The 21,994-nt window shown below is 48.1% G+C and overlaps 1 protein-coding gene across 6 annotated transcripts in view; it reads right to left on the bottom strand.

Moving 5' to 3' along the window:
* Window positions 1-12,946: 12,946 nt before the first annotated feature.
* The window catches only part of KCNAB2 (potassium voltage-gated channel subfamily A regulatory beta subunit 2), a 115,553-nt gene continuing 106,505 nt past the window's right edge, over window positions 12,947-21,994 (bottom strand). For all 6 annotated transcript variants that reach the window (XM_060276123.1, XM_060276122.1, XM_060276124.1 and 3 more), the window contains 3 exons: window positions 21,256-21,376; window positions 20,213-20,301; window positions 12,947-19,144 (listed from right to left, as the gene is read on the bottom strand). In XM_060276123.1, the coding sequence (XP_060132106.1) occupies window positions 19,055-19,144; window positions 20,213-20,301; window positions 21,256-21,376 (300 nt within the window). In that variant the 3' untranslated portion in view covers window positions 12,947-19,054. The remainder of the gene's footprint in view (window positions 19,145-20,212; window positions 20,302-21,255; window positions 21,377-21,994) is intronic.

Below are 21,994 nucleotides of genomic sequence, written 5' to 3'. Positions count from 1 at the left end.
CCCCCCAAGGTCTGAGGGACAGTGGACCAGCCCCCTGCTGAAAAGGTTTGCTGACCCCTGCTTTACATAAAGCCCCCCATGCCCCTTGAAAGCTGCATTTGGCCATTTAAAGGGGCAGTGCCTTTCTTTGCATCTGCTGGCTTCTTCTAAGGCCCCAGGGTTTCAAGCTGTGGAGATACCTCCTCAGGGCAATCCTGACCTTTTGAGGAGTCTGCGGACCAAGGTGTTAGGGGTTATTGTGCCTGTGACTCCATATGGTGAGGACCAGGGAATGGTTCCATCTGCTTCTTGGGGCTGCCATTGAAGGAGGACTCTGCCTTTGAGGTGTCCTGATCTGTGCCCATGACAAAAACCAGTATTTTCCCAACAAGTAGCACCTTCGTATGCATTTTTGTTGGGTTACGTGAGCATTGCAGGTACCCAGTGGATGATCCTGGGATGTGTGCCTCAAGTCTCTGCTATTTTGAATGCCCGCCCACCCCCCTTTTCAGATGCTATCCTGCTATTTATTTCCCCACTGTGCTTTTCAGAGAAGGTTGCACGCTCATCCTTTTCAGCGCATGAGCACAACACTCAGCTATTGGGCAATTGTTTTAGCAGTTGAACCAAAGCTATTCCCTGACAACAAAGCTTCTCCAGCTCCCTTCGATTAAGTGAGGGTGGGAGTTTAGTTCCTTGTGGTACACACAAGTGCAATGCCAGGAGAGAAAGGCAGAATGTGGAGAAGCCCAGAATGGTTTCCTGTGAGCAGTTCAGGATGCCTTATTAGACTCCTAGATCTTTCTGAACTCTGACACCTGGAAGCCCCGTGTCAGCCTTAGCAAACCATGCACAGGTGAGGGGTTGGCCATTGCTGGACTCCTGGTATGCCACACCACTGACCAGTGCTTGCTGGCTGCTGGAAGTTGGGAGTCCTACAAGATCTGGAGACCCTCTGATGTTGGGGTTGGCCAGAATGGAAAGCACCCTATTTTCCCTCTTCCTGGTCATAGTATTTACTAGTTTTAGCATTGACTCTGCCTGCTTGCCAAACAGTGGCTAGAAGTGTGGTTTTTGCTCTGTACCATTAACTAACTTGGGTCTTAGAAATACAGGCAAATGGATAAAGAGAGGCCTGCCTCTAGGTTGCTCATGTTGAGGATTGACAACAAGCCAGCATTTCATTGCTCTGAGCAGGATATCCATATAGTAAGATGACCGGTTTTGCAGTCCGAAAACCAGTGAGCTTTAGAGTCTGCTGGGATCTGCCCCTGAGTTTCTTTTGCTGGCTCCACCCACCCCAAGTCCCCACCACCTGCCTGCCGTGACCATTTCCCTCTGGCTTTGTTTAAGGACCCCCCCTTTCTCCCTCCTCCCCTATCTGAGTAGAAAGTCTGGCTCTTAAGCTGGGAGCATGAATGCAGGTGAGACCAGTTAGATTTCCTAACACGGGTTGTGGGGTAATGAGAAAAGTGTTCCAAGCTACTTTGTCATATTGCTCCTGTGTTTTTATTTGTGTGATACCAGCAAGTGGGACATCAAAGCAGTGCTCTCCCCACCCTTGGGTGGCCTTTCTGGCAAGTTTATAATGCCACAAACTGTCCCCCCCCTCCCTTTGAATTCTGTGTGTGTCTCAAAGGGCCCCCCCGCTTTTGTTTTTTTTTAATTTTTGTGTTTTAATAAATCATTTAAAAAAGGAAACCTGAGGGAATGGCTGGCTGGTTCTTCTCCTGGGTCCCACCAACCTTCTGCTGTTTGGAAGATGGGAAGAGGCACGTTTACAGAAACACTTTTGACATGACGTTTGTCATTGTAAGGGATGAGGAGTCTAGAGTCAATCTGAACCTGCACTAACCGCTGCCTGCTACTACCCCATGATTTAAGGCCCAAGGAGAAAACCTGTGGGTTCATCAGAACCTTAGGTCACCCCAAGAAACAAGTGCCAATTTATCAATCTGCCTCGTGAAGCTGCCAGTAAAACAAAAGACAGACACAGAGAGGTTAATTGTGATTCAAGTGTCCCCGAGGGGCTGGTTTTGGCTCAGGACAGGATTCTAAACAATCCACGCAAAAGTACAGCATATAGATTTATTCCAAATAAAATAGCAATATAAGGACCCTGTTACTCAATAAGGGGAAAAATATGCTTTCTTGATGATGATGATGATGATTTTTAAAGGTCACTTTAAGATTTGGGGAATATTTGGTACAAAATGCATACACCCCAAACTGCAAAGCTTCTTAGCCTAAGCTACAACATACTTTGCCACCATAAGAAGAGCCCTTTTGGATCAGGCCAATGGCCCATCTCACCCAGCATCCTGTTCTCATAGTGGCCAACCACATGCCTGTGGGAAACCTGCAAGAAGGACTTGAGCCCAAGCAAGTTCAGGCTTGCATAGGTGGAATGTTTCTCCTGTGAATCCTTGCATATAGAAAACTACCAGCAAGCACAGTTTAGCGGAGCACCCCCCCCTTCACACGTTGTAGTTTTCAGTGCCTAAGCCTGCCCTCACAATCCCAGGCACTCTCTTATCTCCCAAACCTTGTTCTATCCACCCCACTTACTGATGGAGGGGGAGGCTGGGATTCCAAGTCCCAGTCAAAGAAGAATTCAGGTCCCATAATGCTAACCTTGTACCTGGATGTGAGTATTCTGTGCCCCGGCACCCTTATTTTCAAGCCTTGGAACATGGAGTTGTGGCTACAACTCTGTTACTCTGTTTTCTGTTGCTGAAAGAGCATTTGAGCCCGCTACCAGGTGGCTCTCCAGCCTAAACAGTATTCTCATTCATAAATGTTGCCAGTATAAAATCAGTGAGCATTGCAAGGAAGAATCCAACACACCAACACACACACTGTTCATATGACCTAGTCTCACTTGCCATTCTTTCCTCACAAGGAGCCAGTGGTGGTGTTGTGGTTCGAGTGTTGGACTGGGACCTGGGAGACGAGGGTTAAAATCCCCACTCATCCAGGAAGCATGCTGTGTGACCCTGGGATCAGTCACAGCCTTATCAAGCTTGCCTACCTCACAGGGTTGTCGTGGGGGTTCAGTGAGGGGGAGGACCATGTACGCCACCTTGAGCAACTTGGAGGAAAATACAATCCATCAATCAATCCATCTTGGGAGCTAGAGGTTCGGCCAGGAAAAATATCAACGTGTCTCCCCTTCCAACAGAGGTTGGGTGGCCATCTGCCAGGGATTTTTGAGCCGATTCCTGCATTGCAGGGGGGTTGGACTAGATGACCCTTGGGGAGTCCTATCCATCTCTACAATCCTATGATTCCATGATCTCCGTCCTCTTGCCCATTTCCTGAATTCTGCTGCATGCCATGTTTTTGGCTCCTACTACGTTGATCCATTCTGACCCCCTGCTTCAGGATTTTCACTGACTTGCTCTGACACGACCCATTAAAGTTGACATCCTTTCCTTTGCATTTGAGTCAGCACTCTGCGATGTTTAGTGAGCTGGTTAAAAATGGATACTTGGGAGTCTGTTGACCCAACCACCCGACAGGCTGACCTTAGGCAGGGCGGTTGAGAGAGAAGTTGCAGATCCGCATCGTACAACATTGCGAATGGGCAAAGGACACCATGCCCTTTGCTGGGCCAAACACAGAAGGCTGGAGAGAAACTGCCCATCCAAGAGGGATGGTGCCAAAGCTCGGGGCAGGATTAGGCCTTTTCTCTCTGGCCTGTCCTTTGCTTTGGAGTTGGCTTGCGGGATTTAAGGGGCAGTTTGCAGCACTCTTGTTCGACTGGCATTTTGAGACAGGCAAAGGCATGCAAATATTACAGCCTTGAATATGACTCGTATTTTCATGTTTCACCCATCAAAATAACACGGTTGGAAGGGTTATCTGGGGCAGGTATCATGATGAGCAAGCCAATCCTTAGGGTTGCTGGTTTTTTTTTTTGGTACATTTAAATAAATTAATGGGTGTATTCCCAGGAAGTCTTCTAATTAGTGCCCATGTTTGTTGATGTTGCTCTGATAAATATGGCTGGAAGTGAGCTTGCAAGCTGTCCTATCATCTTAAGAACATACGAAGAGCCCTAGTGAATCAGGCTAATGGCCTAGGTCAGGCATAGGCAACCTTGGCTCTCCAGATGTTTTGGAACTACAACTCCCATGATCCCTAGCTAACAGGGCCAGTGGTCAGGGATCATGGGAGTTGTAGTTCCAAAGCATATGGAGAGCCAAGGTTGCCTATGCCTGGCCTAGGTAGTCCAGCATGAAGTTCTCACTGTGGACAACCAGATGCCTCTATTGGGGAACCCTTAAGCAGGACCCGAGCACAAGAGCACTCTCCCCTCCTGCAGTTTCCAGACACTGACATTTGGAAGCAGGGATGCGAGCTCCTTTGGTGTTAGGATTCAGTCCTGTAAGAGTGAGTTCAGGAAGCCTGAAAGTGCCACTTAGCCCTTATAAGCCTGGCTTCTGGGCCAGGCTTTCTCTGCTGGCTCTCAGCTGTGGGGTAATGGTTAGAGCATCAGAGGGAGACCTGGGAGAGACGAGGGTTCGAATCCCCATTAAGCCATGAAGCTCACTGGGGTGACCTTGGGCCAGTCACTGCCTCTCACCCTGACCTATCTCACATGGTTGTTGTGAGGATTAAATGCGCAGAACCGTGCATTTGAGCAACTCATAGAAAAATGGTAGGGTAGAAATGCAGACGATAAAAGGAATAATACATAAATAATAATCTATCAAAGGCGCAGAGGAAGAAGAGTTAAAAAGAGAGCTCTGGCGACAACAGATAAAATAAGGCTTGGTGTTTATTTATTCATTTATTCATTCCATAAATACAGAAGCTTGTCTTTAATCAGTCCAAATCTTTGTCAGGAAGCATGATTGATGGGGGCTAGCAGCCTTTTGCCTAGACGCGGTTAGCTCGGGACTCACAGTCGTCATATATGTCATTTCTAGAGAACGGTCACTTTTGTTTTGACATATATAAAAAGGCAAAAAAAGAAAAGAAAGAAAAAGAGAGAGTAATTTCTGTTTTATTTACATACATGGAATTAAAATAATAATAAAAAGACACTGGAAGGTTAACGGGAGACAGGGGAAATTTACAGATCCCCTGCTCCCCCCTGGCTACAGTGGCATTTCTATGGCTCCCTGAAAGAAGTTGATTAGCACAGCAAACACGGCTGATAGGGAAGGTTTTTGGGGAAAGGTGGAAGCCTTCGGTGGGGGGCTTGGATATTGTGAAACGTCTCAAAGTGGGGCAGACACGGAGGAGAAAATGCACAGTCCTCTGGCACGCAGAGGGAAAAGGGCCCAATCCTAGAGGGTGCAAAGAGGTCAGAATGGTTCTGAATTCCTATTTCATTTGGTGGGGTGTGCATGATCCTACAGTTGGATCCAGACTTAACTGAGCTTGGTTCTCACTGAAATCAATGGGAGCTAAGTCATGCCTTAACTTGTCCCGTTGATTGCAAGTGAGAACTAAGGGCAACGATGCTAAGTTCTAAGATGCTGAAATCCACCCCCCCCCATTCTTTGTCTATGTATTTGCAGAACAGCTGCTGATGGCTTTAAATGTAGGGGGTTGGGGGAACCTCTTGTATATGCTTGAGCAATCTGTTCAAAGGGCCTGGATGCCTTCCTTTTTACCTCTGCCTCCACTAGCTCATACAGAATGTGCCAGTGTCCCCATGCCCCTGTTGTCTAAATCCCAAAAATGTGCCCTGATCTACGGAGAATGCCCTCTGCCCTGGATAGGTGATGGCCGAAGTGAAGAAGGGATCAGTTGCCCCAGGGTTCCAGGCAAACAGGAAGGCAAGGCAAGTTCAGCACCATGGAGAGTGGTCAACCTGTGTGTTTGAAGACCATGGTCAGCAATCCTGCAGCTGACATAGGCCATCGAAGTTGTCTTAGCAATGTCTTGGAGCAAACTTTATAACCAAGGCTTAGTATTCCTTTAAGTCAGGGGTAGGCAAACTAAGGCCCGAGGGCTGGATGTGGCCCAATTGCCTTCTCAATCCGGCCCGCGGACGGTCCGGGAATCAGCATGTTTTTACATGAGTAGAATGTGTCCTTTTATTTAAAATACATCTCTGGGTTATTTGTGGGGCATAGGAATTCATTCACCCCCCCAAAAAAATATAGTCTGCCCCCCCCAAGGTCTGAGGGACAGTGGACCAGCCCCCTGCTGAAAAGGTTTGCTGACCCCTGCTTTACATAAAGCCCCCCATGCCCCTTGAAAGCTGCATTTGGCCATTTAAAGGGGCAGTGCCTTTCTTTGCATCTGCTGGCTTCTTCTAAGGCCCCAGGGTTTCAAGCTGTGGAGATACCTCCTCAGGGCAATCCTGACCTTTTGAGGAGTCTGCGGACCAAGGTGTTAGGGGTTATTGTGCCTGTGACTCCATATGGTGAGGACCAGGGAATGGTTCCATCTGCTTCTTGGGGCTGCCATTGAAGGAGGACTCTGCCTTTGAGGTGTCCTGATCTGTGCCCATGACAAAAACCAGTATTTTCCCAACAAGTAGCACCTTCGTATGCATTTTTGTTGGGTTACGTGAGCATTGCAGGTACCCAGTGGATGATCCTGGGATGTGTGCCTCAAGTCTCTGCTATTTTGAATGCCCGCCCACCCCCCTTTTCAGATGCTATCCTGCTATTTATTTCCCCACTGTGCTTTTCAGAGAAGGTTGCACGCTCATCCTTTTCAGCGCATGAGCACAACACTCAGCTATTGGGCAATTGTTTTAGCAGTTGAACCAAAGCTATTCCCTGACAACAAAGCTTCTCCAGCTCCCTTCGATTAAGTGAGGGTGGGAGTTTAGTTCCTTGTGGTACACACAAGTGCAATGCCAGGAGAGAAAGGCAGAATGTGGAGAAGCCCAGAATGGTTTCCTGTGAGCAGTTCAGGATGCCTTATTAGACTCCTAGATCTTTCTGAACTCTGACACCTGGAAGCCCCGTGTCAGCCTTAGCAAACCATGCACAGGTGAGGGGTTGGCCATTGCTGGACTCCTGGTATGCCACACCACTGACCAGTGCTTGCTGGCTGCTGGAAGTTGGGAGTCCTACAAGATCTGGAGACCCTCTGATGTTGGGGTTGGCCAGAATGGAAAGCACCCTATTTTCCCTCTTCCTGGTCATAGTATTTACTAGTTTTAGCATTGACTCTGCCTGCTTGCCAAACAGTGGCTAGAAGTGTGGTTTTTGCTCTGTACCATTAACTAACTTGGGTCTTAGAAATACAGGCAAATGGATAAAGAGAGGCCTGCCTCTAGGTTGCTCATGTTGAGGATTGACAACAAGCCAGCATTTCATTGCTCTGAGCAGGATATCCATATAGTAAGATGACCGGTTTTGCAGTCCGAAAACCAGTGAGCTTTAGAGTCTGCTGGGATCTGCCCCTGAGTTTCTTTTGCTGGCTCCACCCACCCCAAGTCCCCACCACCTGCCTGCCGTGACCATTTCCCTCTGGCTTTGTTTAAGGACCCCCCCTTTCTCCCTCCTCCCCTATCTGAGTAGAAAGTCTGGCTCTTAAGCTGGGAGCATGAATGCAGGTGAGACCAGTTAGATTTCCTAACACGGGTTGTGGGGTAATGAGAAAAGTGTTCCAAGCTACTTTGTCATATTGCTCCTGTGTTTTTATTTGTGTGATACCAGCAAGTGGGACATCAAAGCAGTGCTCTCCCCACCCTTGGGTGGCCTTTCTGGCAAGTTTATAATGCCACAAACTGTCCCCCCCCTCCCTTTGAATTCTGTGTGTGTCTCAAAGGGCCCCCCCGCTTTTGTTTTTTTTTAATTTTTGTGTTTTAATAAATCATTTAAAAAAGGAAACCTGAGGGAATGGCTGGCTGGTTCTTCTCCTGGGTCCCACCAACCTTCTGCTGTTTGGAAGATGGGAAGAGGCACGTTTACAGAAACACTTTTGACATGACGTTTGTCATTGTAAGGGATGAGGAGTCTAGAGTCAATCTGAACCTGCCTGCTACTACCCCATGATTTAAGGCCCAAGGAGAAAACCTGTGGGTTCATCAGAACCTTAGGTCACCCCAAGAAACAAGTGCCAATTTATCAATCTGCCTCGTGAAGCTGCCAGTAAAACAAAAGACAGACACAGAGAGGTTAATTGTGATTCAAGTGTCCCCGAGGGGCTGGTTTTGGCTCAGGACAGGATTCTAAACAATCCACGCAAAAGTACAGCATATAGATTTATTCCAAATAAAATAGCAATATAAGGACCCTGTTACTCAATAAGGGGAAAAATATGCTTTCTTGATGATGATGATGATGATTTTTAAAGGTCACTTTAAGATTTGGGGAATATTTGGTACAAAATGCATACACCCCAAACTGCAAAGCTTCTTAGCCTAAGCTACAACATACTTTGCCACCATAAGAAGAGCCCTTTTGGATCAGGCCAATGGCCCATCTCACCCAGCATCCTGTTCTCATAGTGGCCAACCACATGCCTGTGGGAAACCTGCAAGAAGGACTTGAGCCCAAGCAAGTTCAGGCTTGCATAGGTGGAATGTTTCTCCTGTGAATCCTTGCATATAGAAAACTACCAGCAAGCACAGTTTAGCGGAGCACCCCCCCCCCTTCACACGTTGTAGTTTTCAGTGCCTAAGCCTGCCCTCACAATCCCAGGCACTCTCTTATCTCCCAAACCTTGTTCTATCCACCCCACTTACTGATGGAGGGGGAGGCTGGGATTCCAAGTCCCAGTCAAAGAAGAATTCAGGTCCCATAATGCTAACCTTGTACCTGGATGTGAGTATTCTGTGCCCCGGCACCCTTATTTTCAAGCCTTGGAACATGGAGTTGTGGCTACAACTCTGTTACTCTGTTTTCTGTTGCTGAAAGAGCATTTGAGCCCGCTACCAGGTGGCTCTCCAGCCTAAACAGTATTCTCATTCATAAATGTTGCCAGTATAAAATCAGTGAGCATTGCAAGGAAGAATCCAACACACCAACACACACACTGTTCATATGACCTAGTCTCACTTGCCATTCTTTCCTCACAAGGAGCCAGTGGTGGTGTTGTGGTTCGAGTGTTGGACTGGGACCTGGGAGACGAGGGTTAAAATCCCCACTCATCCAGGAAGCATGCTGTGTGACCCTGGGATCAGTCACAGCCTTATCAAGCTTGCCTACCTCACAGGGTTGTCGTGGGGGTTCAGTGAGGGGGAGGACCATGTACGCCACCTTGAGCAACTTGGAGGAAAATACAATCCATCAATCAATCCATCTTGGGAGCTAGAGGTTCGGCCAGGAAAAATATCAACGTGTCTCCCCTTCCTTCTGCTCCTGCCATGTGGTCCAGAGCAGAAATGAGAGAGTAACAATCATATAGTGTCAGAGCTAAGAATTAAGTAAGGAAAATTGATGTGAAACTCTCCCTCGTGGTCCCCCCCCCCTCCTCCTCCTTCTGCGATCACTCGTAGCCGAGTAAGATTGTCTTCCATAAACACGATTTTAACAATGGGTCCATAAGTGACTGTGGAGGCCAATTCTGGATCCACACGTCCTTCCACAGTGGGGACATTGATTTCCAGGTGGGAGTTGATCACGGTGTAGATTTGCCAAGCGTGCCGTCCTCTTAGCATGTTTCTCCCTTGCGTCCTGAGATGGAGTTTCTTCAAAGCCCATGACACCTTTGGTAAAGGCTGTTCTGTGGCAGGGCTGCTTCCTAGCCCAGGCAGTGCTTGTTGTGGGAGGACTGTCTGTCAAATTGCACCCTTCTGGTCTTGATTTCTGCACTGCCAAATTCGTCTTTCTTTTTCAAATGTTGTCCTCTAGCTATAGGGAGAGGCAGGGAGTCCTCAGCTGCCTGGGAATCTTAAGTGACAGCAAGCAGCCGGTTCCCCAGCGAGTTTGGAAGGAGATGTCTGATTGGAAGAGACAAATCCATGTCTGAAGGCTTTAAAGGAAGCAAAAGGTCAGGAGCTGGACCTTTCCCCATAACGCTGGAGATCTGGATCTCAGTTGGCTCGAGAGGGGTCCTCTTGACTTCCCTGCCCCCTCCATGCAGCTGATTTCGGGAGATCACAGGGCCTAGAAAAGGTTGTTTCCAGCCTGGGGCTCTGGGGTGCTGCTGGCCACCACAAAAGCAGAAATGGGAAACCTCAATTGGCTTCAAGTCAAGTCAAGTGTTGGTTGCACTGAGAATTTCCCTTGGAATAGGTCTGTCAGTCACTGGCAGGGGTGCCACAGGTGAGCCACAGGTATTCATAGCATTTGTAGAATCACGAGGGTCACCTAGTCCGACTCCCTCTCCTAATGCAGGAATCTTTTGCCCGACATGGGGCTCACACCCGCGACCCTGAAATTAAGAGTCTCAAGCTCTTATCGACTGAGCTATCTCTTTCTCAAAGGTGCCCTTTTAGTCCCAGAACAAAACTTGAATCAATTGAATGATGAGTTCAGAGTGCAACACACTCATTCTTCCCGGCCTGCCTCCTCCGAACCCTCTTGCAATAAGCTGTTTTTGTTGTGCAACCACATCTAGTCTGACCAGATTAATCGCTCCTGGCACAGAGAAGCAGCGAAATTAGCCACCCTCTGATGAGACTGCCCATGGCCTCACTGCACGAGTCCCTGTTGGGAGTTATGCTTCAATTTTGCTTCTTCCTTAGTATTTTTATTTAGCATTATGGTTTATATCACACTTTTCCTCCAAGAAGCTCAAGGTGGTGTCCATGGTTCTCTTCCGCTATTTTTTAATCCTTGCAAAACAACCCGGTGAGGTAGGTTGGACCGAGAGGCAATGACTGGCTCCATGAGACTCAGAGCTGAGCAGGAATTCGAACCCAAGTCTCCCACAATTAAGAGCATAAGAAGAGCCTGTTGGATCAGGCTGGTGGCCCATCTTCCTGTTCTTACAGTGGCTGACCAGATGCCTCTTTTGAGAAATCTACAAGCAGGACCTAAGCCGAAGAGCCCTCTCTCCTCTTGCAGTTCTCAGAAACTGGCATTCAGACACATTATTGCCTCCATCTGGGGAAACAGAGGATAGCCACCAAGAGCCCTCTACATCAACCAGCCTTCTACATCAAAGCATTATTCTGAAAATGCAATAAAATTCTGATGTACTGGGCATAGAAGGACCAAAGACAGAGACTTTTTTTAGAGGCCCAAGCCATCAGTGCAAAGCAAGCAAATAGGATCAGGTGAGAGCAGGTCGATATGTGGCTTGGCATTGGCCAACCTTGATCTACCTATCTGCTGCTCCAGAGGGTAGGACCCAAACCAATGGATTCAAATGGCAAGAAAGGAGATTCTAACTATTAGGAAGAACATTCTGACAGTAAGAGCAGCTGGACAGTGGAATGGACTTCCCCAGAAGGTGATGGACTCGAGGATTTTCAACAGAGGTTGGGTGGCCATCTGCCAGGGATTTTTGAGCCGATTCCTGCATTGCAGGGGGGTTGGACTAGATGACCCTTGGGGAGTCCTATCCATCTCTACAATCCTATGATTCCATGATCTCCGTCCTCTTGCCCATTTCCTGAATTCTGCTGCATGCCATGTTTTTGGCTCCTACTACGTTGATCCATTCTGACCCCCTGCTTCAGGATTTTCACTGACTTGCTCTGACACGACCCATTAAAGTTGACATCCTTTCCTTTGCATTTGAGTCAGCACTCTGCGATGTTTAGTGAGCTGGTTAAAAATGGATACTTGGGAGTCTGTTGACCCAACCACCCGACAGGCTGACCTTAGGCAGGGCGGTTGAGAGAGAAGTTGCAGATCCGCATCGTACAACATTGCGAATGGGCAAAGGACACCATGCCCTTTGCTGGGCCAAACACAGAAGGCTGGAGAGAAACTGCCCATCCAAGAGGGATGGTGCCAAAGCTTGGGGCAGGATTAGGCCTTTTCTCTCTGGCCTGTCCTTTGCTTTGGAGTTGGCTTGCGGGATTTAAGGGGCAGTTTGCAGCACTCTTGTTCGACTGGCATTTTGAGACAGGCAAAGGCATGCAAATATTACAGCCTTGAATATGACTCGTATTTTCATGTTTCACCCATCAAAATAACACGGTTGGAAGGGTTATCTGGGGCAGGTATCATGATGAGCAAGCCAATCCTTAGGGTTGCTGGTTTTTTTTGGTACATTTAAATAAATTAATGGGTGTATTCCCAGGAAGTCTTCTAATTAGTGCCCATGTTTGTTGATGTTGCTCTGATAAATACGGCTGAAAGTGAGCTTGCAAGCTGTCCTATCATCTTAAGAACATACGAAGAGCCCTAGTGAATCAGGCTGATGGCCTAGGTCAGGCATAGGCAACCTTGGCTCTCCAGATGTTTTGGAACTACAACTCCCATGATCCCTAGCTAACAGGGCCAGTGGTCAGGGATCATGGGAGTTGTAGTTCCAAAGCATATGGAGAGCCAAGGTTGCCTATGCCTGGCCTAGGTAGTCCAGCATGAAGTTCTCACTGTGGACAACCAGATGCCTCTATTGGGGAACCCTTAAGCAGGACCCGAGCACAAGAACACTCTCCCCTCCTGCAGTTTCCAGACACTGACATTTGGAAGCAGGGATGCGAGCTCCTTTGGTGTTAGGATTCAGTCCTGTAAGAGTGAGTTCAGGAAGCCTGAAAGTGCCGCTTAGCCCTTACAAGCCTGGCTTCTGGGCCAGGCTTTCTCTGCTGGCTCTCAGCTGTCCTTCAGCTGTGAGCCAGGACTGAGAGCCTGTGGTGGGGTAATGGTTAGAGCATCAGAGGGTGACCTGGGAGAGACGAGGGTTCGAATCCCCATTAAGCCATGAAGCTCACTGGGGTGACCTTGGGCCAGTCACTGCCTCTCACCCTGACTTATCTCACAGGGTTGTTGTGAGGATTAAATGCGCAGAACCGTGTACCTCACTTTGAGCAACTCATAGAAAAATGGTAGGGTAGAAATGCAGACGATAAAAGGAATAACACATAAATAATAATCTACCAAAGGCGCAGAGGAAGAAGAGTTAAAGAGAGAGCTCTGGCGACAACAGATAAAATAAGGCTTGGTGTTTATTTATTCATTTATTCATTCCATAAATACAGAAGCTTGTCTTTAATCAGTCCAAATCTTTGTCAGGAAGCATGATTGATGGGGGCTAGCAGCCTTTTGCCTAGACGCGGTTAGCTCGGGACTCACAGTCGTCATATATGTCATTTCTAGAGAACGGTCACTTTTGTTTTGACATATATAAAAAGGCAAAAAAAGAAAGGAAGAAAAAGAGAGAGTAATTTCTGTTTTATTTACATACATGGAATTAAAATAATAATAAAAAGACACTGGAAGGTTAACGGGAGGCAGGGGAAATTTACAGATCCCCTGCTCCCCCCTGGCTACAGTGGCATTTCTATGGCTCCCTGAAAGAAGTTGATTAGCACGGCAAACACGGTTGATAGGGAAGGTTTTGGGGAAAAGGTGGAAGCCTTCGGTGAGGGGCTTAGATATTGTGAAACGTCTCAAAGTGGGGCAGACACGGAGGAGAAAATGCACAGTCCTCTGGCATGCAGAGGGAAAAGGGCCCAATCCCAGAGGGTGCAAAGAGGTCAGAATGGTTCTGAATTCCTATTTCATTTGGTGGGGTGTGCATGATCCTACGGTTGGATCCAGACTTATCTGAACTTGGTTCTCACTGAAATCAATGGGAGCTAAGTCATGCCTTAACTTGTCCCGTTGATTGCAAGTGAGAACTAAGGGTAATGATGCTAAGTTCTAAGGTGCTGCAATCCATCCCCCCATTCTTTGTCTATGTATTTGCAGAACAGCTGCTGATGGCTTTAAATGTAGGGGGTTGGGGGAACCTCTTGAGGCTGAAGTCAAATGGTAGTGTTCTCCCCCATCAGCACCCCCACCGTAAGAGTTGAGGCCGTTTGAAAGAGGATCCGAGGCTCCTCTCCTTCTGGACATGTGTCTCTGCCTTCTGCCCTTGCTCAAATAGGTTTTTATATTCCTCCCACAAAAGGGCAGCACATTTAAGCCCCATTGGGGTGTTAGTTGAGCCTGTGCTTAAATCTGCTGGAGGCCACAAAGCTCTAAGTGGTTCAACTTTGCTTGGAGGGGGCAAGCTTCCTGGACAGGGGACCTGCCAAGAAAAATAAAATAAAGCAAATATAAAGAAAAAAATCAATGATAAAAATTGGTGATCCAGTGATGGAGGCCACAGCTGTGTTTCAGCAGCTCGACTTTGCAGCTTGCTGCCTCCTGAAACAGCAATTCAGCCTCTGATGCGACCAGTGCTGAAAAGGATTTTGCAACTAGCCCAACTAATTTGGCTGAAGCCCATCCTGTCCACGCAAGGCTGCAGGGTGGAAAGCGCTCCCTCAGACTGGAGAGGGCAGAAATCATAATTCTGAATCCTCCCTGCATGTAGAAAACTTGTCACACGAGCTACTTTTCTCATTGCAGGGACTTCATTTAAAAATGTGATTCTCCCATTGGCAGTCCCGTTCTTTCTTCCTGGCTCCAGGTTGTACCACATCATTCTGTTACATTTGCAGCAGAGGGCCGGATTGTTGCATTTCAATGCAAATTAGGTAATTCTGGATTATAATGTAAACTGGACTCGACTTCCTCTCCATCCTTACAGACGACAGCAAGTCCATTTAAAGAACTAAATGTTGCTTTGTGGGAGTAGGGGAAGTTTATAACAAGAGAGGATAAGAAATGCATTTGATGAAGGCTTCCCAGTGGATATGATTTGGTAAGCGAGGGGGGCGGGGGGGCGGACAGACATACAAAAATACTTCTTATCCACGGGCACAGACGTTAGTAAAAAAATAACACAAGCCTTTCGCGGCTCAGTCTTAAAACGCATCATATTTACACTACCCACCGACTAGCCAAAAAAAAAAAAAAGGACAGAAAAAATGAACCCGCTTTTGTACTTAGATCTGGTCTGGAACGTTGCAGCACTTCTGAACCAGGAGCCCCCAGTTCCTGAGTCAGGCTGCTCAGTTCTGGATCCCTCTTGTGTAGGATGCTGAATGCTGCTCTGCAGTTGTCCTCCATGAGTTAAAAAAAAAACAAGGAGGGTGTGTGTGAGATAAGAACCCTTTTGCAGGCCCACCCCTGGTGTACGGTCCCCTGGTGTGCCATTGCAAAAAGCAGCCGTGAGCAGGTCCCTGCATGATATAGGAGGCAGCAGGGGACGGCTTGATAAATCAGGGGAAAGGACAGAAAAGAAGGTAGTACAACATTAGGAAGAACTTTCTGACAGTGAGACCCGTTCAGCTGTGGAACGGACTCCCTCGGAAGGTGGTGGACTCTCCTTCGTTGGCCGTTTCAGCTGTGATTCCTGCATTGCAGGGAGTCGGGACTAGCTAGATGAACCTTGGGGGTCTCTTTCCAATTCCATGATCCTAGGACTCCAGGAGCAGGTTGCTGCCCGCCTTTTTTTTTGCATTAATCTCTGAAACTGCTTGACAAGACATTCCCATCTAGCTTAGGGGGTTGCCTCCAACTAAAGCTGCATTTGTACACAGCAACTTTATTCCGTTTCACCGACGTTTGCCGAACTGTGAATTACCTTTGAGCTCGCACACAATGCAAAAACCACTTCCGGAAATGCGTAGTGAGGAATGGTGCAAGCTTTATTGCTCGTTTTCATGTTATTTGCAAACTGATTCCCTTGCCCCCCCGGGAGCAAATACAGCAACACAGAAATTAAACTTGCGCTATATCCCGCTCTGTATCTGGAAGTGGCTTGTACGTTGTGTGGCAACTCCAATTGGTTGTGTTTGTCTGCCTCGAGAGCCAATGGTGTGCGCCTCCAGGGATGAATGGAAGTCAAACCATTGCATTAGCAGCTCCAGAGTGAGCTCCCTCAATATCCTAAGGAGATTCACAGTTAGGGAGATGTTGGGAAAGCAGAAGGAAGCACGGGTGTGAATGCAGCCTAAGCCTCATTCAGAGTCGGCCCATTGAAATTAATGGACCTGAGTTCGTCATCGCCATTAATCCCAATGGATCTGCTCTGCGTAGGGCTAGCACTGGGTGCAATCCAGGAAGTTTCTCCATTGGATGTGGGTGGGGGGGAGAAGAGGCCCCAAACTGTGGAACACAAATTCATTGTGCTTCTGAAGTTGATTGCAAAGGCAGCAATAGCAAGGGGGACGCAGTTGCATTCATGGCTGCTGCCCGACAGCCAGAGGAAACTGAATCGTGAAGTCGCGTGTCCACATAAAAGCAAAACAAAAACAAAAACAAAAAAAGCAAATCAGGGCATGAATGCAATTTCATTCTTTTTGCCAGGAAGAGAGTCATAAATGCATAGCTGCTTTCGTCACCAGGACAGTCTGGCATGCATATTGGTGAAAAGCCTTATTGCAAAGCTGTTGTTCAATGAACTTGGCTGCTTTCCCGGCAAAACTCTGGGCATCCATCCATTTTTGCTCCTTTGCAGGCCATTGGACTAAATGGCCCTTCAGGTCCCTCCCAAGTCTACAATTCTATAGTTCTGTTATTTGGGTTTCCGGTTTTATTTCCCCACTGCTGTTTGCTACATTACCAGCTGAGAATAAGTTTCATGGCTCCCTCCTCTGAAAATAGGAAGAGTCTGGATGCAGGCAATAGTTTTTAAAAAGCTAAAAGCAGTTGGAGAAACATACCATTTCCTATGGTGTCTCTGTATACTCTCAGGTGCACAGACCACCCACTTTTCTTCCTTTTCAACACACATGCACTCATTTCGTCCTACTGTTACCTCTGGCCAAAGAGGTCTGGCAGGTTGCTAACACGGCAAAAGCCTACCAAACCTGTTCAACCACAGGCAAAACTGGAGGAACAATGGTGCCTTCATTTCTTGGGGGTGGGGTGGGGTGGGGGAGGAAAAACCCTTGGCTGCAGTTTTGTAAAGAAAGGCTCTAAGAATTCTCTAGCCACCTCACATTAATTTTTAGGCATTATTTTAAAAATAAACAAATCTTTGCTTCAAAGGCCAAACCAGTTTTTGTGCAAAATTGCCTGATGCCATATATGCCCACTTGACTGCTTTGATCTTTGGAACAGTCATGGGCACCACATAATGCCTGTTCCACAATGGTAAGAAACTGGTATCTTTTAGTGTTTAGCACCTGCACTGTGGAACTCCCTGCCTATTGACACCCGTCAGGCACAGTCACTGAACTCTTTTTCAGATCCTGCTAAAAACACTGCTGTTTTAGACAAGCTTGCCCAGATTTACTGGTGTTTGTTTATAATCTGGTTCTCAGCTTATCGTTGATTTTAATTATTATTTTTGAACGTTTAAAATAGCTGACTGTAATTGTGCTTGCTGATAATGTTATGGTTTTATTCTTTTTTGCAAACCGCTTAGAGGTCGTCTTCTTTTCTTTTCTTTTTTACAATCAAGTATATACGCTTTAGGGGGGAAAAAATTAAAATGAAGGATGCCCCACTGCATCCTTCCTCAAGTCACTGGGGCCTGCCAAATATTTCACAACCACTAACAGCTGTCTGGGCAGGGGCTGATGAGAATCTGGAGTCCAAAAAGACCTGGAAGGCATTGGCTCTGCTCCATTCGCCGCCCTGTTACACCTGCTGTAGGGCTGCAGTATCAATTGATAAACAAGTAGCCTTCAACTTATTACATTTGGGGTTGGTACAAATCCACAAAAAAGGGAGGGGGGAGGGAGATAGAGAAAATGAACATACGGCTTCAGATGCAACACTCTGGAATTCAGGAGCTGATTTTGTGTGTGGCCATCCCAGAATGCAAGCTCATCTCATAGCCAACTAAGGCACAATCTTTGCATTGGCCGCAACGGGACAGGAAAAAAACTCCCCTGCGAGGGCTCTGGGCTCTTTTGGACGGCATGGCCACAGAGATGTTAGGGGCGTGGTGGCCCCTTCGTGGGGGGACCCTCTGCCCACCTGGCTCCTCACTTCGAAGGGACAATTCTGCTGTGGGAATCAATGGATGGGAGCCTAAGCTTATCCTACAATGTGGGAGGGTGGGGGAAAAGTGCCCTGGAGGGGGAGAGTGCAGGCTCTCGATTCCACTGGGAACCCCTCTCTGCCTGCCCAGAGCCCAGAGCAACAAGGCTGTGAAGGACATCAAGGCAGCATCTCAAGCTGTAGAAAGCGAGGGACATTTTTTGGTGTGAGGGCGGCGAGTATCTGAGGGAAGACATGGGAGGTTCAGCTGGTGCTAAGCTGACACATTGGGGTTGGAAGAGGGCCTGAGTAAGATATAGGACATCTTTCCAACCAGTAGGCTCTGGATTTCTAGTCTAGGCCTTCCATTTCTCCATGGCCAAGCGTTTCTTCTTGACTCCACCTGGGGAAGAGATGGGTCAGTTTCAGCCTGTGAAGGTCCCGTTCCCTGATCCCTCCTCTCTGCCCCCCACCTGCCCACTCCCAGCTCTGAGGCCAAGTGATAGAAAGAATGAACCACTTTTTGCAAAACGTGGCATGTGGGGCCTTGCAGAACCGGGGAAAGAGACATTCTGCTCAGCCAATTCCCCTCATTTCCCCCAAAGTCAAAACTGGGAAAGATGGAATGGTTGGCAGCAGGGAGGGGGCCTGCAGTGGCCCCCCAAAAGCAGTTTCTGACATTTCCAGGAGGCTGGCCAAGGCACATTCCTCAAAGCTCCTCTAGTTGGGCTTACATAGAGTATGGATGGTGGATTGAAGCATAACCTTGACTCTGCCCATTTAAAAGAAGAAGAAGTTCCCACCTCAAACCAAGATGAGCTAAGCGCTGTGATATTCTCTCTGTGCGTAGATATGGTTGTTGGAAGAAAGAGAGAGAGAGAAAACGACTGCAAGGGAGAGAGAGAGGAGGAGGAAAGAGAAGAAAGCTCAAAAGTTGTTTACTCCTTCGAAAAGGGAAGCATGGACGTGAAACCAACCTCACTTGCCCCTTTCCCAAACCTGCAGCGTTTTCTTGCATTCAAAATGAAAATTAAAGTTTAAGAAGCCTATGCAGTCTGGCGACGTTTGAATACGGTTTTCTCTAGGACGCCTTCGGTTCAGACGCTGCGCTGTTGTCTTGGGTTGCAAACCGTTATTTCTTGACTTGGCTTCGATATAGCTTTAAGCAAGCGAACGGGAGAGGCAGAGGAATTCAAGGAGTAGAAAGTCCCAGGCAGGAACAGGATTCCCGATTAGGACCGGTAGTCCTTTTTGCTGTAGGGTTTATTGCCCAAGATGCTGTCGATCTCATGGATAAGAGAAGAGGAGAGTTTTGAAAGAACCTGCCGGGTGGAAACGACAAGTAAGAGGGAGAGGTCATAAGTTAGATTTTGGTTATGGCACTATCAAGCATGTGCTTATTTTCTTTCTTTATTTGGAGCATTTGTACCCAGCTCTTCAGCCAAAAAGGCTCCTGGGGCTGCTTACGTACAATCAAAATGAGGCAGTCCTTACCTGCAGGCTTACAATAAATAACAACAACAACAATACACAACACACAAGGGAAATGGGACTGGGAGGGAAGAGGAAAAAGCAAAACTCAGGAGCCAATTTCTTAACAGTTCCTAAAATGACCAGCTGGCACAATTAAGGAGCAGGAGCTGCCTGATGGAGCTGGCATACCTCACACCAGAGTCAATGGAGTGATCTGTGTTGCCTCCAGAGAAATAGTGGTGCTATGTGCCGATCCTCCCGCACCCATATTGTATCATCACAACAACGCTGAGAAGCAGGTTTGGCTAAGAAGACAAATGCATGATCTGACATACTGAATGGCGCAATACCCTAAAGCAAGGGTTGCGTTCCATTTGGTGGGTGAACTTATAGGTGTCACATGTCAGGGGTGAGTTAAGAAGCACCCCTAGGAAAAAAATCAATCTTTTGCTACAGTAGCCTCCTCCTGAGGATGATTCTGATTCTGACCTGGGGGGGGGGGGTCTCAAGAGAGACCCCATTCAAGGCAGCCAGCATGGCATGTTCTAAGAAAGCCGAGTTGCAGAAGCACCTGCTCAATTCACTGTCTCCTTTCAATGTAAATATCATTGTTTGCAAAATTAAAAGCAGAGAGTGTGAAGCCAAGATATGAACCCCCAAATATCACCCCTTCCTCCTCAATCCCCTCTCTCCCACGCCTAACAATCAGTAATCAAATAGTTTTCAAGAGCCTTCAGGCTCTTGCCTAAGGTTGGATGGTCACCTGCCAGGGATTCTTCAGCGACAACTGAAGTGGGTTAGACTAGAGGCCCCTTCCAACCCTGCGGTTCTATGTCCAGAGCATTCCATGCAAGAAAAAAACACACCAAAGATCAGTTTGCCAGGGCTTGAAGGTGGGTGATGCGCGGGGTGCTCACCTGTATTGCTCCAATATTCTCCATTAACTGGTCTGCATTGGAAGCCCCCAGCAAGACGGAGCTGACCCCTTCGTTCCGCAAACACCATGCTGGGTGGGGTGGGGGAGAAGAAGAGCATTAGGGGAACAGAATGGGGACACTGCCAAGGCCACCTGGGGGATTGTTTGGGGGGTCAGAGTCTTTTTGGGGGAGAGTCAAGTGCTTAGTTCAAGAAACCCTCAACAGTGCCAAAAAATCACTTTCGCTCTCAAGCTCTGGGCAGATGAGAGCACATATATTTCTTCACACGATGCATCTAGCCTGTGAAATTTCCTGCCTTCAGTTAAGGTGAAGGCTACTAGCTTAAGAAATCTTTGGAAAAAAGAATAATATAAAGCTGCAGAAGCTGTGGAAACTAAACGGAGCTTCTGAGTACCAGTTTCTCTCAGTCTCTGTCTCCCTCTGTGTAGAGAAAACAATGGAGGGGGCTCATTGCCCTCATGCGGGTTTCTGCCTGTCCCCTATTGGAAACAGAAGGCTGGGTCTAGACCAGGGGTCCCCAAATTGGAAACGGCCCATGGAGGTTGTTTAACTGGCCTCCGAGCCGCCGCCGAACCGAGCTGCCCACTTGGCGAGCCCCCGCGCATTGCGCTAAACCAGTGCAGCACAGCACGGGGACTCTCTTCCGTGGCTCCGGAAATGGCTTCTGCGCATGCGCAGATGCCAGAAATTGTGTCTGTGCATGTTCATGGTGCTGGAAATCACTTCTGCGCATGCCCAGATGCCGGAAATCTCTTCTGCGCAGGTGCGATTTTCGGTGTCTGGGCATGCGCTGAAGCGATTTCCGACGCCGGGGACATCTGCAGCCGCGATTTCTGGTGTTGCGCTGCGACGGTCTGGCCCACAGAGGATCTCCACGGGAGTGATCCAGCTCATGCCCACTAAGCCTTGCCGACCCCTGGTCTAGATGGACCCGCTACCCAGCAAGGCTGCTCTCCCATTCTGCAGAGGCAGCCACTGCCTCCAGGAAAGGGTCGGGATGGAGGCAAGCATTTCCCACTTACCAATGGCAAGTTGGGGCAGAGTGCAGCCCAGCCGCTCGGCGATGGCCTGCAGTTCCTTCAGCTTGGCTTGCTGCCGCCTCCCTTCCTCACTCAAGATCTTGTCTTTCAGCCACTGGTAGCCCTGGGGTTGGGGAGAGGAAAGAGACCAGTGGCAGGCGGAAGCGAAGAGAAACAAAGGTATGTGAGGTATAGAATCTAGTGGGACTAAGCTGCTAAACCAGCAGATCAGTTCATTTGTTAAGGCAATGGCTTCGGCCGGCCAGTTATGCACTGCCATTTTTAAGAACACAAGGAGAGCCTGCTGGATCAGGCAAATGGCCCATCTAGTCCACTATCCTGTTCTTACAGTGGCCAACCAGATGCCTGTGGGAAGCCTGCAAGCAGGATTCGAGCACAACAGCCCTCTTCCCTCCTGTGGCTTCCAGCAACTGGGATTCAGAAGCATTGCTGCCTCCAGTTGTGGAGGCAGAGCATAGTCATCGTGGCTAGTAGCCATTTACATTAGAAGGAGGTTGCGGAGGTTGCCCTGTTGCCATTGAGGCAAATCGGGGTAACCTCCCTCACCTAGCTGGAAAAGACACCACCTTGCTAAGTGGAAGGACAATGACCAAAGTTCTGCCTGTGAGTTTTAGCTGATGCTGGAAGTTGGAGACGCAGAGGCATGCCTTGCTCTGTGGTGGGCTCAAGAGCTGTGGTCCGGGGAAGCTGGATTTGTTGGGCTGTTAATGCTCCGAGCCCC

The sequence above is a fragment of the Zootoca vivipara genome, chromosome 6 (genome assembly GCF_963506605.1).
Source record: "Zootoca vivipara chromosome 6, rZooViv1.1, whole genome shotgun sequence".
NCBI classification, from domain to species: domain Eukaryota; kingdom Metazoa; phylum Chordata; class Lepidosauria; order Squamata; family Lacertidae; genus Zootoca; species Zootoca vivipara.
Note: the sequence above shows the minus strand (reverse complement) of the source record. Positions and strands in the feature narration are given on the sequence as shown.